General features: G+C 43.1%; 1 protein-coding gene across 1 annotated transcript in view; it reads right to left on the reverse strand.

Annotated features, from left to right (window-relative positions):
• LOC124619330 (low-density lipoprotein receptor-related protein 1) overlaps positions 1–9,478 on the reverse strand; it is a 756,280-nt gene extending 746,802 nt beyond the window's left edge. Inside the window, exon 1 of the mRNA XM_047145639.1 lies at positions 9,246–9,478. Coding sequence (XP_047001595.1) covers positions 9,246–9,336 — 91 coding nt within the window. The 5' untranslated portion in view covers positions 9,337–9,478. The remainder of the gene's footprint in view (positions 1–9,245) is intronic.
• Between the last annotated feature and the right edge of the window lie 8,533 nt (positions 9,479–18,011).

The raw sequence follows: 18,011 nt of genomic DNA on the forward strand, positions 1-18,011 counted from the left end.
GACAATGAACTGTGTTACACAGCTCCCAGTGTACGGGCGTGTTTCGAAGAACACCAGGGTGAGTTTACCGTACTCCCCTGGCCGCCCACATTCCACAATCGAGAATCTGTACGACCACCTCGACTCGCCGTTTACACCGTGGATTCTCAACCGAGAAACCTAGCGCAGAGGCCACGGCACTGGATCACATCCCTGTCGGTACCTTCTAGAACATGACTGACTGTTTCTGCACGTCTCGCAGCGTTTCGTCTTGTACGGGAGCAATCCCAAAAGTATGGTCTCCTATTTTGTATAAGTAAATAGACCTGTTTACCCACCAGGGTAGCCGAGATCCCTAATGCGCTGCTTCCTGGACTCGGGTAGGCGCGCCGGCCCCGGATCGAATCCGCCTGGCGGATTAACGACGAGGGCCGGTATGCCGGCCAGCCTGGATGTGGTTTTTAGGCGGTTTTCCACCTCCCGCTAGGTGAATACCGGGCTGGTCCCCTAGTTCCGCCTCAGTTACACGACTCACAGACATTTGAAAACGTTTGCAGTATTTCATGACTTACACTAGACGCAGACAGCTGAGGTCCACTACTTCCGTCCTGGGGGCTTCGGGGTGGCGTCAGGAAGGGCATCCGACCACCCTCTGCCACTTAACACTGCCAAATCCGTAATAACAAAGCCGACCCGGCGTTGGTGCGGGACAAAGGCCCCGAGAAAGAAAGAAAGACCTGTTTATTTCTACAATGGTTTACATCAGTTTACAGCTTGAACATTTAGCTGTCGATGCATTTTTGTAGACGCTGTGGCAGTTTTTGTATGCCCGTGTCATACGAGTTCGCCTCCATGCTGTTCAGAAAGTTACGAACCTTTTCTTTCACCTCGTCGTCAGAGCTGAATCGCTGGAACCACAATTAACGGTGACAGGTACTGTGAGATTCTGAAAAAACTCAAACGGGTAATTCAGAACCGGAGAAGAATGTTGAGCAAGGGCGTACACATTCTCCATGACAACGCTCGCCCATACATAGCTCGGCAACCCGTTGCTCTCCTGCAACAGTTTCAGTGGAACATAATCACTCACCCACCCTATAGTCCTGACTTGGCGCCCAGTGACTATCAACCTGTTCCCTATGTTAAAAGAACATTTGGCCGGAAAGCGATTCAGCTCCGACGACGAGGTGAAAGAAGAGGTTCATACCTTTCTGAACAGCATGGCGGCGAGCTGGTATGACATGGGCATACAAAAACTGCCACAGCGTCTACGAAAATGCATCGACAGCTAAATGTTCAAGCTGAAAACTGATGTAAACCATTATAGAAATAAACAGGTCTATGTACTCATAAAAATGGTTCAAATGCCTCTGAGCACTATGAGACTTAACTTCTGAGGTCATCAGTCCCCTAGAACTTAGAACTACTTAAACCTAACTAACCTAAGGACATCACATACATCCATGCCCGAGGCAGGATTCGAACCTGCTACCGCAGCGGTCGCGCGGCTCCAGACTGTAGCGCCTAGACCCGCTCGGCCACTCCGGCCGGCTATATACTTACAAAAAATAGACCTTACTTTTGGGATTACCCTCGAAGTAGGTGGTTATTCGGGTTTTTGACAGTTGGATACATTAATGTGTCTCGACAAGCAGAAGTTTCCCGCACTGAAACGGAATCACACTGTGTGGTATTGTGTCGCCTTCACGAGAGTGTATAGTGCCAAACCGTACGGAGAACAATACTAATTATATGGAAGGCAAAATTAATTAAAAAATAACTAACCGTGCTTTCGTGGGCTTAAGATACTCTAGCCTTGACACTTTCTTCAAGGATAGTGCGACAGGTAGAAGTAGATGGTCACTGATACAACACACACACAAAAATCAGCCACGCGCAAGACTCGTCCTTTAGTGAAAAGGGCGAAGGAGGGGGGGGGGGAGGGAGACGGGGAGGGAGAGAGAGAGAGAGAGAGGGGGGAGAGAGAGGGGGAGAGAGAGAGAGAGAGGGGGGGGGGCAGAGAGCGGACGTGAGTCACGCGTTTGCCGGACATCTCCTCACATGAGTCGGCAGGGCAGCGGAGGCGTCGTAAAAACTGTGGAAGACGCTGGAACCGGTTGGGAGCAGGTTCCAGTACAAAGCAGACCGAACAAGGACGCCCCTCCGAGCCGGTGTGTTGGCCTCTGCTCAGGTCGCACTGAAGCTGCGCCCCACTGTCCCAGCGAAGAAGAGCGCGATGTGAATGACATTTGTAACGCCTGAGAAGTCTATTCACAAGCACCATTGTAGCCTCCCGTTCGGCTTTGCACTGTCGCTTATCGCCGTGAATAATTTCGTACGGACTTATTGAAAGGGCCCCTTTCCTTTCAGACCCTTAAAGTAAATGATCCGCCTCAATACATCTGACAATAAGCTATGAAAGGAAGTATTATGAAGTGACGAGTAATATGCTGAATGTAATAGTAGAGATAATCATTCTGCGCATTTTTCATTTTTTAAAAATATTCTCTCTCATATACAGAATGGTATGCATTGGAACCCTGTTTTGATCCGTTTATATCGCGTGAAATAACATACAGGAGAGATTGGCAGTCTGGAAACTGACGGTGGAGACATACAAGGAGAACTAGCGTTACGTTAATTCTGCTTGTGAACATCAGATCGTTCCAATATTTCCGCCCAGGTCGAAATATTAACGAAGTCGCGGTCAATGAAACGAAAATAAACGCATACGTAATTAAAATGCTACAGGGAGACACAAGGCATGGCTACAGGAAAACAAGTTCAAATGGACGTAGGTTGTTGTTGTTGTGGTCTTCGGTCCTGAGACTGGTTTGATGCAGCTCTCCATGCAACTCTATCCTGTGCAAGCTTCTTCATCTCCCAGTACTTACTGCAACCGACATCCTTCTGAATCTGCTTAAAGTATTCATCTCTTGGTCTCCCTCTACGATTTTTACCATCCACGCTGCCCTCCAATGCTAAACTTGTGATCCCTTGATGCCTCAGAACATGTCCTACCAACCGGTCCCTTCTTCTTGTCAAGTTGTGCCACAAACTTCTCTTTTCCCCAATTCTATTCAATACCTCCTCATTAGTTATGTGATCTACCCATCTAATCTTCAGCATTCTTCTGTAGCACCACATTTCGAAAGCTTCTCTTCTCTTCTCTTCTTGTCCAAACTATTTATCTTCCATGTTTCACTTCCATACATGGCTACACTCCATACAAATACTTTCAGAAACGACTTCCTGACACTTAAATCTATACTCGATGTTAACAAATTTCTCTTCTTCAGAAACGCTTTCCTTGCCATTGCCAGTCGACATTTTATATCCTCTCTACTTCGACCATCATCAGTTATTTTGCTCCCCAAATAGCAAAACTCCTTTACTACTTTAAGTGTCTCATTTCCTAAACTAATTCCCTCAGCATCAGCCGACTTAATTCGACTACATTCCATTATCCTCGTTTTGCTTTTGTTGATGTTCATCTTATATCCTCCTTTCAAGACACTGTCCATTCCGTTCAACTGCTCTTCCAAGTCCTTTGCTGTCTCTGACAGAATTACAATGTCATCGGCGAACCGCAAAGTTTTTATTTCTTCTCCATGGAGTTTAATACCTACTCCGAATTTTTCTTTTGTTTCCTTTACTGCTTGCTCAATACACAGATTGAATAACATCGGGGATAGGCTACAACCCTGTCTCACTCCCTTCCCAACCGCTGCTTCCCTTTCATGCCCCTCGACTCTTATAACTGCCATCTGGTTTCTGTACAAACTGTAAATAGCCTTTCGGTCCCTGTATTTTATCCCTGCCACCTTTAGAATTTGAAAGAGAGTATTCCAGTCAACATTGCCAGGTAGCAGCAGTTATTCGGAGATGAAGGTGCTTTCACATGGTAGAGTAATGTCAAGCGTTGCATCCAACTAGGCTTCGTTGTTCACTTTTCATTACCTTAAAAGGAAATTCAGTAGTCAGTACACTGCATTGTAGTATGTGTGTCGCTAGACATCAGACTGATGGACGACAAATCTTTTCACTTATAAAGCTGAAAAAACGGCTAATCTGGTATAAAAAAAACTACATTTTTACGTTATGTGGGAAGTGTGTGCGCTACGAAGGCAAGAATGATTAGCGTTATTCGCTATAGGAACTGTCGGCGTGGAATAGCGGTGTATTTTGATGATCCTTCACACTTCGACCCGTTACAAACTAAAGGCCGGCCGGTGTGACCGAGCGGTTCTAGGCTCTTCTGTCTGGAAACGCGCTGCAGCTACGGTCGCTGGTTCGAATCCTGTCTCGGGCATGGATGTGTGTGATGTCCTTAGTTAGGTTTAAGCAGTTCTAAGTCTAGGGGACTTATGACCCCACATGTTAAGTCCCATAGTGCTTAGAGCCATTTGAACCATTTGAACAAACTAAACTATTTCTTCACGCCTCAGGATGCGTCCCTTCAATCGATCCCTATTTTTTTTTTTTTTAGCCAAGTTGCGCCATAAATTACCTTTTTTTGCTCAGTTATATTCAGTACATCATCTGTTAATCGATGTACCCTTCCATTCTTCAGCATGCTTCTGTAGCACAATATTTCAAAAGCTCCTATTCTGTTCTTGTCTGATATGCTTATCGTCCAAATTTCACTTCCGTACAGGGCAATATTCGAGAAAAATGCTTCCGGCAAAGGTTTCCTGAGGCTAAAATTTATCATATATTACACGTTTCTTTTTCGAAAACCTAAAACTCTTACATCAAAACATGGAAATAAATAAATGCAGTATTATAGAACTATAGCAGTCCTAATTCTGCTGTGCGGTTCTGAAAGACTAGGCACCCACAAAGCTAGTAAGAACAAAAATGTTGCGAGTAGAATTGTCAGAACGTGTAGTCTCTCAGATCACACATCAATTAATGACACACTGAAATAACTAAATATAGAGCCACTACTAACGCAGAATACAGCCATTTCACTTAAGTGTACAACTGAACCTAAATGGAACGAATGCCCTGTATTTAAACCATAATGAAGACCCTCTAAAGAGAAATTTCGATGAAAACATGTAACTTATCGATACCTGACTTCCAGCAACCGTCCAGATAACTTGTACTAGCTGCTAGTCGATCTAGGTATAAAAATTTTAACAATCCATGATTAGCTTTGTAATGGGATCTCTTTTCCGATAAAGTGTAGCTTGGTACACATTCTACGCGGAATTACTCGTAGCTGGAAATATCTAATCAGAGCACCTAGCATAATTGTGAGTCCAGAGTTTAATGAACTGTGGACACAGAATAGTGTGGACTACAAAAAGGATGGAAGATTATGGTCTAACGTTCCAGGGACGTTAACAGAAGGAGCATAAGTTCAGACTGGTGGGAAAAAAATACAGATTATCCTTTTCGAGGGAACCATCCTTTCATTTGCCTTAAGCGAATAGGAAAACTATGGGAAACCTCAGTATGGATGGTCAGACAGAGATTCGAACCATGGTCCACACAAATGCGAGTCCAATACGCCAACCTCTGAGTCACCTTCTCGGTGTGAGCACTTAAGTTCGAATCTAACAATTCATCCGGTTTCAGGTTTTCCCATAAATTTCAAAAACCACTCCGAGGGGGAGAGTGAGATAGTTCCTGTAAATAGGTACGGATAGATTTTCTTCCCGACTTCTTCCAGTTAGATTTGGGGTCATATGCTGCGGTATTATTTATTTTACAAACCGGTTTTCGGCTGTTATGCCATGATCAGGTACAGAGATAAGTATGCGGCACAGTGAAATTTTGTTGGATCAAAGATTTTGAATCACTATTGTATAGAGTATCTTCATTTCCAGAGATGAAAAATGTTAACGTTAGGTCTAGGAATAAAACAGGAGGAATTATTTCAGTGTAATAATCCCTGTTGTTCTATTCCTACATCTAACGTTAACATTTTTCACTTCTGGAACTGGAATACTCTGTAGGTACACTAGTTTAAAATTTTTTATCCAACAATATTTCACTGCACCACATACTAATAATCTTTGTACCTGATTATGGCGTAACAGCCGAAAACCGATTTGTGAAATAAATAATAAATATTGTTGAATATTACACCAGTGTTGTGTGTGTTTTCATTCATAGTGTATAAAATATTCTACCAAGAAGCACGGAACAGTCAATCAACTCAACTGTATTTGTTTAATTTATGAAATCTGTAATATATTACGTGATACAAACGATACAGTATGACTACAACTACTTTGTGCGTTTCGAGGGACAAATACTAATAAAACTTAAATAAAAAAATCTGCGTTCATAATCGCTTTACTTAACAACCTTGCCGGCAGGTGTGGCCGAGCGGTTCTAGGCGCTTCAGTCTGGAACCGTGCGACCGCTACGGTCGTTGGTTCGAATCCTGCCTCGGGCATGGATGTGTGTGATGTCCTTAGGTTAGTTAGGTTTAAGTAGTTCTAAGTTCTAGGGGACTGATGACCTCAGATGTTAAGTCCCATAGCGCTCAGAGCCATTTGAACCATAACATAACAACCTTGGAATACTGAGGTTTAATCTTAACTTCACTATGGCGAGTGTAAGCTGCCAAGACGCAAAACTCAGATTGCCAACGAACCGTTGGCAATTAAAGATGGAAGGAATCGCGGACAGATGGAAGCAAAAAAAGTCGTGATAGTTGTTCCTCTTGGTCTGTTGGGTTCGTGAAGCTACAGCTCGACACTGAGATACTATGTGGATGACATTGGAACAGAGACTGTCCATGTCCTTATCAGCACCTTGAACGGACTTTTAGTATCGCTCGCATTTGATAAACCCAAGATAACTTCTGTAGTACATCCGCTGATAAAGGGTTCAGTACCATTTTTCCCCTTCTTTACCTTCTAATTTATATCATGGCGAGTATACAGTTGAGTTTTTTTTGTGGCACAAATGAACTAGTTTTTATTTTTACATTTATTCATCCACCACTTTTTTTTAATATCTACGCCATCACTATCAGGTGTAAAAAGTGAAAGACGCTATAATAGCGTATCAGTAATGCATTAACACAAGATTCAGCAGCATGCAGCATCCCTTGGATCTTTTTCATCTTCCAATACGACAAACTACGTGGTGGTCACTTGGTGGAGTTGCAAAAATCGTTTAAACACATCACCGGTTACAATTTATAATTTATATAACTATCCACTTCATAACGATGATGTGAGCACTGAAGCTCATAATGAACTAATTAATTGTTGTCCAATGCATAAGATTCAGCCTCCATTCACAGTCCTTAAAATGCAGTTAACTACGTCTAAATCTATTAGAAAACAGTACCACTGCAGTCATCTCTGTGTATCGGTGTGTACTACAGGAAATTCACACTGAACGGTTCGTCTTCGTCAATCAGTATTTAAATAGTAAATTTAAAGAGTGCACCTTATTGTTGATGCCAGTCTGGAACTGACGAAGCATAATGAATCCGTTCGCGACTAAATGACTACCATCAGTTCACTAAATATAAATGCGATTATTTCATTTCATTGTTGAAAAGGAAGTTAAAACAACGCGCAAAGACCAGGGAATGAACGCTGGCGAAGCCAAAGCCAAACCATGCAGATTTAGACACCGTAAGGGCTAACAAACCAACAATATTCGCTCCCACAGACACCTTCGTGACTTTCCAGTCTTTTCAAACGTGAGAAACGGATTTGTACGGACAACGCAGCACATTAGAAGGTGAAAGTGCTCACCCAACGGTTACGGCTACTGACCCACTGTCCCGCTAAACAGCTTCATTTTTATCCTCTCGACACCACTATTCATATCGCCCCACAACGAAGCACCTTCTCCCACTTTCACTTTTTCGTGCCAAATAAATGCTTCATGCAGATTTGAGAAGTAGTGCAAGTGTGGAAACTTTTCCGGATCGATTTTCACGTGAAATATCACAAGCCTCTCCCTTGGTACGCTTCGAAGCACAGATTAAAACAAAATGCTGCGAACTTTCGTACTGCGGCGAAAATATGAGCGTATGCATCGTGACCAGAATACACAAACGGCTCTTTGACTGCACCACATTACCGAATTATCTAATACAAGTAGAAAAAAGTCCCACTATGCTGTGATGGCTTCGAATTTAAATCCAAATTGCGCCTGTTTATTGTGACGTTTTTAAATACTTATGTTTTATATTTACATTGCATTCTTGATCACTTATTGGGCGTGAAACAGTACTTGTCCACCCACGAGTCTCTTACTCCGTTCATAATGACCTCGATGTCGACAGACAATGAACTCTGAACTTACTGTACTTGTGCGCCATCTCTGATGACCTCGCTGTCACCACACTTTTATTCCATAACAAAAGTTATAATATTTCGTTTCAGAAACTTACAGAACGAAGACTCTGCTGTAAGCGAATATGCGTCCTAAACGTTCACTGCCGATGCAGGATTTTCTAAGTGACAGCAGTCGCACTTCACAGATCCCATGAGAACCATAAAATGTTTACTGAATCTGAAAAATGTATATGAAATGTTTTGCTTGGCATATATTTGGTACTAATATTCGTCCACAAATTATTTCCTTTGTAAACAAAGCGCTGTTTTTTTTTTCTTGAAACCAGTATACAGTTTAGAGGTCTCGAAAAGTGTGCGATAAATCTTTTTAAATCTGAATCTGAACGATTGGGGCCTGGCTCTGAAACGTCCATTCTATAGCACACACATTCCGATTTCAGGTTCAAACACTGCGGAACAAACGTCAGATGAACGGCTCTTCTCAGGTGCTACAATACAAAACAAAGCAACATCTTACCGTCACGATGCCTTTCTCGCGGATTTTAAGTACTGAAAGTAGTGAGGTATGGTTCGTGAGCCAACTGCAACTGTGCCTTTCCTAAAAGACCTCAGCAACTAATTCACAACTTATTTCCTTACTGATCACCATAGGCAACAGTTAAAATATCTATAAGCCTGTGATGTCGCAGCTCGACATATTCTATGCGAAGAGCAATGAAAGTGGGAGAGAACACAACATATCATCACACGTTAATTAACACTCGCAGTTTTGCTCTATCGCTCATGGCTGTAGGTACCATTCTCGCAGAAACAACCAGCCCTTCAATTCCAAACAAATCAAGCAACTACTTGAAAAAAAGCTAGTTTCATACCGGTGTCTGGATGAGACGAAGTACAAGCTATCGCAAATTTCACAAAATTTGAAACACAACAATCGAAACTCTCGTGAATTAAACACGTTCATCTGAATTCGGCGATACTTACAATCGTCATAATGTTGCTGCCATCCACGATGTTGGTCGAAGCAAGCCATCAGCACAAGTAAAGCACCCACACAAAGTACGTGATGCCTCATTTTCGTTTTCTTTCTTACCAGAAAACGAACAGCAGTATTTTATTATTTCCAATTGCTGCTCTACCACTATGATAAACCGGGCATTGTTCGGTCACGAAAGCGAAACAAGCTACACTCTCCTCTCAACGACCGTCCGCGACGCCGTCCGCGGAGCGACTGAAAGGCTCCGGACGCGACTAGCGTCCAGCGATATTGCGTAGAGCGCCAGAGATGTTAAGCGCAGCACCGATGATACAACGCGCCGCTGTAGCGCACTTAGCGCTCATTTTCAAAGATGGTGTTTTACTGAACAGGCAGTCTTTCGTAGCAGATAAATTGTTTATTATTTACAGATTCGAGTCAGATGGTAATAATAATACATCATATGTGATCGCTATATGTTTGAGGTTCTTGCAGTGCTCAACATATTCTGGAAATAAATTCCTTTTTGAAGGGTTTTCAGCACCTAAATGAATCAGGCATCAGAAAAACAATAGGCACATCGCGACTGATTATGATTTACACCATTATTAAATGTCTCGAAGCTATAGTCGTGATACACTCGCAGACTAAAATCTCACTCCGCGAGCAGATGTTAGGGAGAAGATGTACTAGGATACGAACAGCCTCGAGCCAAAAATTATTTCCTTAAGCACAATGGTGCTTTGGGTCAGTCTCCAGGGGCAGGCTTCGTGAGGTTATTTACATGCTAATTTTATATGTTTCTATAAATATGAAATATGTAGAGCGGCAGAAATATTAATACCGCAGATAAGTACACAACATCCTCATGTTTAATACTCACCTGTACATGACGCAGTATAGTGGGTGAATCACTTAATACCTGCACCGCAAATATTTCAGACGTGGAAGGCGCTATCGAAATGCGGTTTTCACATAATTGAATTGTAGGTAAGGATACGTATTTGCAGTCAATACCCAGATTTTGGGAAGTTTCTGAAAGCGCAGTTAACAGTCACAAATATTTAAACGGAACAGGGTCTATTGACAGTAAAATCCTAAGAGTAGCGTAAATGAGAATGTCAGTGGTACATGTTGCGGGAAGCTTGTGGAAGCAGTTTACGAATTAACGTATTATGAACACTGCAGACACCGACAGCTGTTTATTCCATCGTATTTCTTAGATTCTAGGCGAAGGCGAGGACGTTATGCGTTTTTACGAGTACGTTGTGTTGTATGTACACTGTGATTGCTTTGCGATGGTCCTGTCAGTTATTGCGTCATAATGGACGCAGTAGGACGTGCTTGGAAGATGGTATTTCCCAAAGCGGAAAAAGCGGACATGTCCATGGTTTATGGTGAATGAAGGAAGAATTCCGTTCGTATGTGTAACGTGCACACCGAAAGATATCAACCATTGCTACAGTTATTTGTGATCCTCTACAAACAATGATGTGCAAGTGGTGGTGTAACGCCTAAGATACGTAACAGAACGAAACGTTTGACTGGACGGGAGGGTGAAATTAATGTTCTGATTGCTGTAGCAGTAGATCCGCAAAGTAGTTTCCTTGCGATCGCACGATAAAGCGGCATGCATCAGGCAAGTGTATATCGTGTTGGTTCAAATGGCTCTGAGCAATATGCGACTTAACTTCTGAGGTCATCAGGTGCCTAGAATTTAGTTAGTTTTAATTAGTTCTAAGTTCTAAGTAAGGACATCACACACATCCATGCTCGAGGCAGGATTCGAACCTGCGACCGTAGCTGTCGCTCGGTTCCAGACTGTAGCGCCTAGAACCGCACGGCCACTTCGGCCGGCTATAACGTGTTGTCCATCGTCCTAAGTTCCATCCGTATCACATCTCTCTCCATCAAGTGGAGTCTGGAAATGATTTTCGAAACCTGTGAACTTCTGTATATGGACATTAAGGCATGATACTCTGGACGTGTCGTGTATCTTGTTTACGGATGAAACAACCTTTACTAACCATGACCAAGTCAATCTCAAGAACATGCACTACTGGTCTGTTGAATATCCCCATAGGCTTCGTCAGGTGGCTAATCAGCGTCCATGGTGTTTAAACGTGTGGTGTGGAATAGTGCAAGATTACCTCATAGGTCTGTTGTTCGTAGAGGCAACACTGATTTCGTACAAGTATCTCAACCTCCTAACGGACCATCTTCCACAGACGTTAGATTTTCCCTTTATACTTCGAGGAACCTGTGGTTCAATATGATGGCTATCCTGCCCGTAGTGCACAAATTACGACTGCGTATCTTCAGGGATTGTTTCCATATCGATGGATTGAACCAAGAAGACCTGCACGTTAGCAGGCCCGTTCGTCAGATCTGACACGCTATTGGATTTAATTCTTGGGGGAGGGGGGGGGGAGCATCTGAAAGACGCCGTCTACAAGGACATGCAGCGGCACCAGATGATATGGAACGGCGTATTACTGCTGCCTGCGCTGCAATTTTCGCTTAAATGTTAGAACTTGTACAGAAATTTAAATGCGAGTGGCGGTGAAAGGTAACAACCTATGAAACAGGAGACTTAAAATCAGATTTACATAAAAAATATAATAATGCTTTTGAAACCACGAGCAGGCAGATGTAACTGTCTCGTTTACACGCAAAGATGAATGTTGAAGATTAACATGTCGTCGTCGACTAGGTGATGAGAGACGGATTACAACCTCGGATTGGACGAATGAAAGAAAGGAAATCGGTCGTGCCTCGTTCAAAGGACCCACGATGGCATTTATTTGTCTTAATCCAATTAAGGCTACCACGAAAAATTTAAATCTGAATGGATGCGTGGATATCGTCCAGATTTTCAGACGAAAAAGTAGTATAGGAATACCAAGACGGCTTCAAAACACAGAAAAGCATTAACACTGTAAAAAGAACTAAGATGATGGGAAGCGTTAGATGGATGAGGATAAGCTACAGAGGCAGACGGATCATCCACGACATACGGTGCCCGAAAAAAAAAAAAAAACAAAAAAAAAACAAAAAAAAAACAGAAAGGGAGGAGGAAAGTAAATGAAACTCCGTGGGTTGAGAGGGTGTGTGAAGTAATTTCAGATATTAGAATATCGCTACAGATTTACGAACAAATTCGCTGTGTGAGACAAAAGGAACCATCGCATCGTTTGCCTGGAGCGATTTACGAAAATCTCTGGAAACTAAATCTAAATGGCCGGACGGGGGTAATGATATGCGAGTCCAGTGTGCCGCTTTACTCGACGTGACGCCAGCAGTGCCGGCCGGAGTGGCCGTGCGGTTCTAGGCGCTACAGTCCGGAACCGCGCGACCGCTACAGTCGCGGGCTCGAATCCTGCCTCGGGCATGGATGTGTGTGATGTCCTTAGGTTAGTTAGGTTTAAGTAGTTCTAAGTTCTAGGGGACTTATGACCTCAGCAGTTGAGTCCCATAGTGCTCAGAGCCATTTCAACCATTTTTTGACGCCAGCAGTAATCTCGCTGTGTGTCCGCAAAACGTTGCACTATCTCTGGTCTGGATGCATGCACTGATTCGCTTGAGCAGGGTCTCAATAAGCCGTTGCATCCTCTTCTGTGACAAGATGGGCCACAACTGATCCCTGACATCCTGTGTACTGGTAGTGGGACGGGCTTGACGTGCGAGCTGTCCCAACGCGTTCTGTCTGGGTGTGTTGCTGACCACTCGAGTGCCTCAACATCGCACAGGCTGAGCACAGCCAAACGTGCCCTATGTGGACTGGCATTGTCGTGTTGAACAATGTCACCACGATACTGTCACATGAGGACGCAGGATGACCGCGACGTACCATTGTGCCATGACGCCAGAACAGAAAGGAAGATTTGACTTCAATGTTCGATAGACAGTGTCGGCATTAGAAGTGGAGCATAAGCTCGGAAAGATGGAGATGGAAATTAGCCATGCCCTTTTCAAAGGAACCATCGCGGCATTTGCCTGGAGTGATTTACTAAAACCTCGGGAAACCTAAATGTAGATGTCCGGACGGGGATAATGAACCACCGTCCTCACGAATGCGAGTCCACTGTGCCACTTCACTCGATATGCCACCAGTAGTAATCTCGCTGTGTGTCCGCAAAACATTGGAAGAATGTGACCTCCCCCCAGGTCGCTGAAAGATTCGCCGACGATGGTCGTACAGGGTAGTGGAGTAACACGGTTAATCGATGAACACGGTACGATGGCATTTATCAGCAGTCCATACTTTCTGGTCATGGCATCACAACAAAGGCAGTTGTTTATGTTGTGGCGTCAACGGCATTCTACCCATGGAACAGTCATTCCCTAGTCCGGCTGCCGTTAGTCTCCAGTCAATGGCAGAAGAAGATGTGACGGGTTACAATGTGCTTTGTGCACAATATGGCGGTCCTCTCTTGTGGTAATCTGACGTGGTCAACCAAACTGCCTGCGCTCATTTATCCATGCAGTCCAACATGGCGCCAGTGTACCATTAGGAAACACCAAAAATCTGGATATTACAAGGTTCAGCCAGTCATCCAAATGGAGATACATGAACTCGGTCAGGTACTGATAACGCAGTCTCATACGAGTGCGCAGCATCTCCATGTTCTTCACAGCGATCACTCAACAGCTGACGCTGTTGATGCGACCAGGCCGGGTAGCTACACCACATTCGAGCAAACCCCATATACTTTGGCGCCCATTCTGCCTGTTTCAGAGAACATATATCAATTACGAGGATGTACGTGTGAAATAGCGCTGCGAGGCAGCTATCACTGAGGCAGAGTATGTGCAACACAAAACTTAGGTGGGCCGTCGTTCCTCGAGAGTAGCAGGGTTAGCGCGCCAGTGTCTGGCAGTGTCTGTTGCGATGCTCTGTAGTGGGCACTTGCTTAATGTTAAATATTCAGTGTAAAAATGTCAGTGTTGTGTATTAATGATTTGTGGAAGAAGTAAGAGTTGAAGTAAAATTAATTAAGAAAATACTACAAATATTATTCTGAAATTTTGATGAAGAATTTTTCTACTTATTGTTACATAAATCTAAAATAAGGTAATCAGTATTCATATATTTATGAGCTTTTGCTGTAGAACGAATTTGAATGAGACCAGCTTTGTATGTAACCCCAAGTTTTTTTTATTTTTTCGTAAAGATAATTTGTTTGTGTAAATGTAATTTTTATGATATGCCTTGACCATTGCAAGTCAGTTTCACAGTATTGTTAGATTTTCAAAAAGATATTACAGTCATTCTCCTCGATCATGTCCCGTCTCCCAATTCCAAGTCGTTTTTATTTAAACAAATTCTAAATGTATCTCGGTCAAATATATTTCTTTTTGGTTTTTGTAACTGTGGTTAGTTTAGTAACGCTGAGAGCGGAACAACGCATTATCCAAGGCGGCATCACTACAAGGTAAGAAATTTATTTCACACAGTTTATGGATTTTCGCACAGGGCCCACTTTTGTACGTATTCATATTTACAGGGCCGCAGTAAGATCGAGTACCGCTAATCTGTCATTCTCGCGCACAGGTTTTAATTAGTTTGGGTTTACTGGTATTGCTTTCTTGGTAGATGGTGTCATGCCAAGGAAGAAACAAATTGCGTATGAGTTTGGACATGGTCCCCAAGGATAGAGGCATACTTGTGTTGATGCACTGTACCTTCCAGAACGATGAGATCACTCAGGGAATGCCATGAAAACATTCCCCAGACCATAAAGCTTCCCTCCTCTGGTCCAAAACCTTCTAACATGGAGCAGCGGTCAACATGGATGAATGAACCAGACGCCCGCTGCGGAGGCCCACATTCTGAACAGTCGTTGAGAAGACACTGTTGGTAGCTTCCTTGTTCATCTGGGTGAACAGCTGCACGTCTATTCGCCCACACAAATCTTTGCACCCGTCGTTCACCACTGTGATCTACAAGAGTTGAATGAAAAATAATGCCTCCACCTTCGTTAATTGTATATGGATGAGAATATTTTAATAAATCAAACGCATAAATAATCTTTAGAATGTGATCTTTAATTACCAATATTCACTTTTCCACATAATCACCAGCCAGTTGGATACATTTCTGACAACGATGAACAAGTTTTCTGAAGCCGCCACGGAAGAAGTCGACAGTCTGTTTCCGCAACCCCACTCTCATAGTTCTCTCAACGTTTTCATCAGAAGCATAATAACGGTTCTGCAGATTGTCTTTCACTATCGAGAACAGATGAAAGTGAGACGGTTCTAAATCTGGACTGTATCGAGGATGCCGTACGGTGGTGAGATTCAGTCTCTGAAATTCTGCTGTGGTCGCACGTGAAGAATGTGGTTTGGCATTGTCACGCTGCAGGAAAACATTTCCCTTTTCCTTTTGGACCCTTGTTAGCCGTCATTTCAGAGTTCGCAGCGTTGTGGTGTAACGCTCTGAATTTATTATTGTTCCACGATCAAGGAAATCCACATGGAGAACACCATCTGCGTCCCAGAACACTGTGGCCATGATTTTTTCAGCTGAGGGCTGCGTTTCGTCTCCGGGTCGTAATGGCGTACCCACGTTTCGTCTCCCGCCACAATTAAATGGAGAAAGGTGACACCTTCTGCTGCCAAGAATTCCATGACTGCACGTTGCTTAAATCGCATTGACCGACCGTCTGCACAGTGTTCCTTCTTTACACTGTAACAACACAGCCGTTCAATGCTAAGGCTTCCCGCCAACTGGAGCTGTAGAGAAGACGCTACGGAACAAGCCAGTACTTGCCGCATACCAATGCTGCCAACTGTTGAAGAGTTACGAAGGTGGAGGGATTACTTTTAAGTCAACCCTCGTATGATTCTTGGTGCATCACTGTTGCCTCGTACCAGTTTTGGATAGCCTCATTTTGATACGCATGGTATACCTTAACCACAGCAGCACAAGAATAATTAAAAACTTAGCCGTTTCGTAAAGCCAATGTTCATGCCGATTTGGACATAAGATAAATTGTTAGATTTCCTCATTACTAAAACGACTGTACTGCATTTTGGTGTCTCCCGACACACTTTATATACCCTCCACTGCTAATGCTTCCACTTGTCCTCTGTGAGTGTTCTTGCACGTCGACGTCAAACGTAAGCAGTGGTCACTTTAGTGTGGCTGGACCGTGTATGACACAACCTGTAGGGTATCTTACAATGATGACTGAAGGAGCAAACATCATCTCAGACACACAAGGATTTTACGATTGGTCTAGTGATGTTTAAAATGTTGCGTTCATCGCATTCTCCGACGCCAGGTGAGTGTTAACGAGGTATTCCACAATAATCACTTCACCCAAGCCGTCTAGCTGAGAGTGCTGTACTAAAACTCGAAAAATCGTTGTGGCTGACACCATTTTACCATGGAAAATGCTGGGATGATGATGGAGTGCCGTTTGGGGATATGATGCCATCGCTCCAGACTTGTGATCATAAAGACGGCATAGTTTACATCAAAGGTCGTGGGAAGAAGTCTAGATTTAAAGAAATCTACAGAAGAGCATCTATTCAGAAGCTTGAAACACACAGAGAAGATATTTGGATGACAAGAGCTTATGAACGCTTCAGAAAATGTCAACAACTATTGAATTGTTTTATCAATAAATAATTCTTCTTTTCTTAGCTGTATGGTTAAGAGACCTTTGGAGATAAGAGAACGACTTGTATGAATATCAAGAGCTCAGATGGAAACCCAGTTCTAAGCAAAGAAGGGAAAGCAGAAAGGTGGAAGGAGTGTATAGAGGGTCTATACAAGGGCGATGTACTTGAGGACAATATTATGGAAATGGAAGAGGATGTAGATGAAGATGAAATGGGAGATGTGATACTGCGTTAAGAGTTTGACAGAGCACTGAAAGACCTGAGTCGAAACAAGGCCCCCGGAGTAGACAACATTCCATTGGAACTACTGACGGCTTTGGGAGAGCCAGTCCTGACAAAACTCTACCATCTGGTGAGCAAGATGTATGAAACAGGCGAAATACCCTCAGACTTCAAGAAGAATATAATAATTCCAATCCCAAAGAAAGCAGGTGTTGACAGATGTGAAAATTACCGAACTATCAGTTTAATAAGTCACAGCTGCAAAATACTAACACGAATTCTTTACAGACGAATGGAAAAACTAGTAGAAGCCAACCTCGGGGAAGATCAGTTTGGATTCCGTAGAAACACTGGAACACGTGAGGCAATGCTGACCTTACGACTTATCTTAGAAGAAAGATTAAGGAAAGGCAAACCTACGTTTCTAGCATTTGTAGACTTAGAGAAAGCTTTTCACAATGTTGACTGGAATACTCTCTTTCAAATTCTAAAGGTGGCAGGGGTAAAATACAGGGAGCGAAAGGCTATTTACAATTTGTACAGAAACCAGATGGCAGTTATAAGAGTCGAGGGACATGAAAGGGAAGCAGTGGTTGGGAAGGGAGTAAGACAGGGTTGTAGCCTCTCCCCGATGTTGTTCAATCTGTATATTGAGCAAGCAGTAAAGGAAACAAAAGAAAAATTCGGAGTAGGTATTAAAATTCATGGAGAAGAAATAAAAACTTTGAGGTTCGCCGATGACATTGTAATTCTGTCAGAGACAGCAAAGGACTTGGAAGAGCAGTTGAATGGAATGGACAGTGTCTTGAAAGGAGGATATAAGATGAACATCAACAAAAGCAAAACAAGGATAATGGAATGTAGTCTAATTAAATCGGGTGATGCTGAGGGAATTAGATTAGGAAATGAGGCACTTAAAG

This window comes from Schistocerca americana, chromosome 6, assembly GCF_021461395.2.
Source record: "Schistocerca americana isolate TAMUIC-IGC-003095 chromosome 6, iqSchAmer2.1, whole genome shotgun sequence".
In the NCBI taxonomy this organism is placed as follows: domain Eukaryota; kingdom Metazoa; phylum Arthropoda; class Insecta; order Orthoptera; family Acrididae; genus Schistocerca; species Schistocerca americana.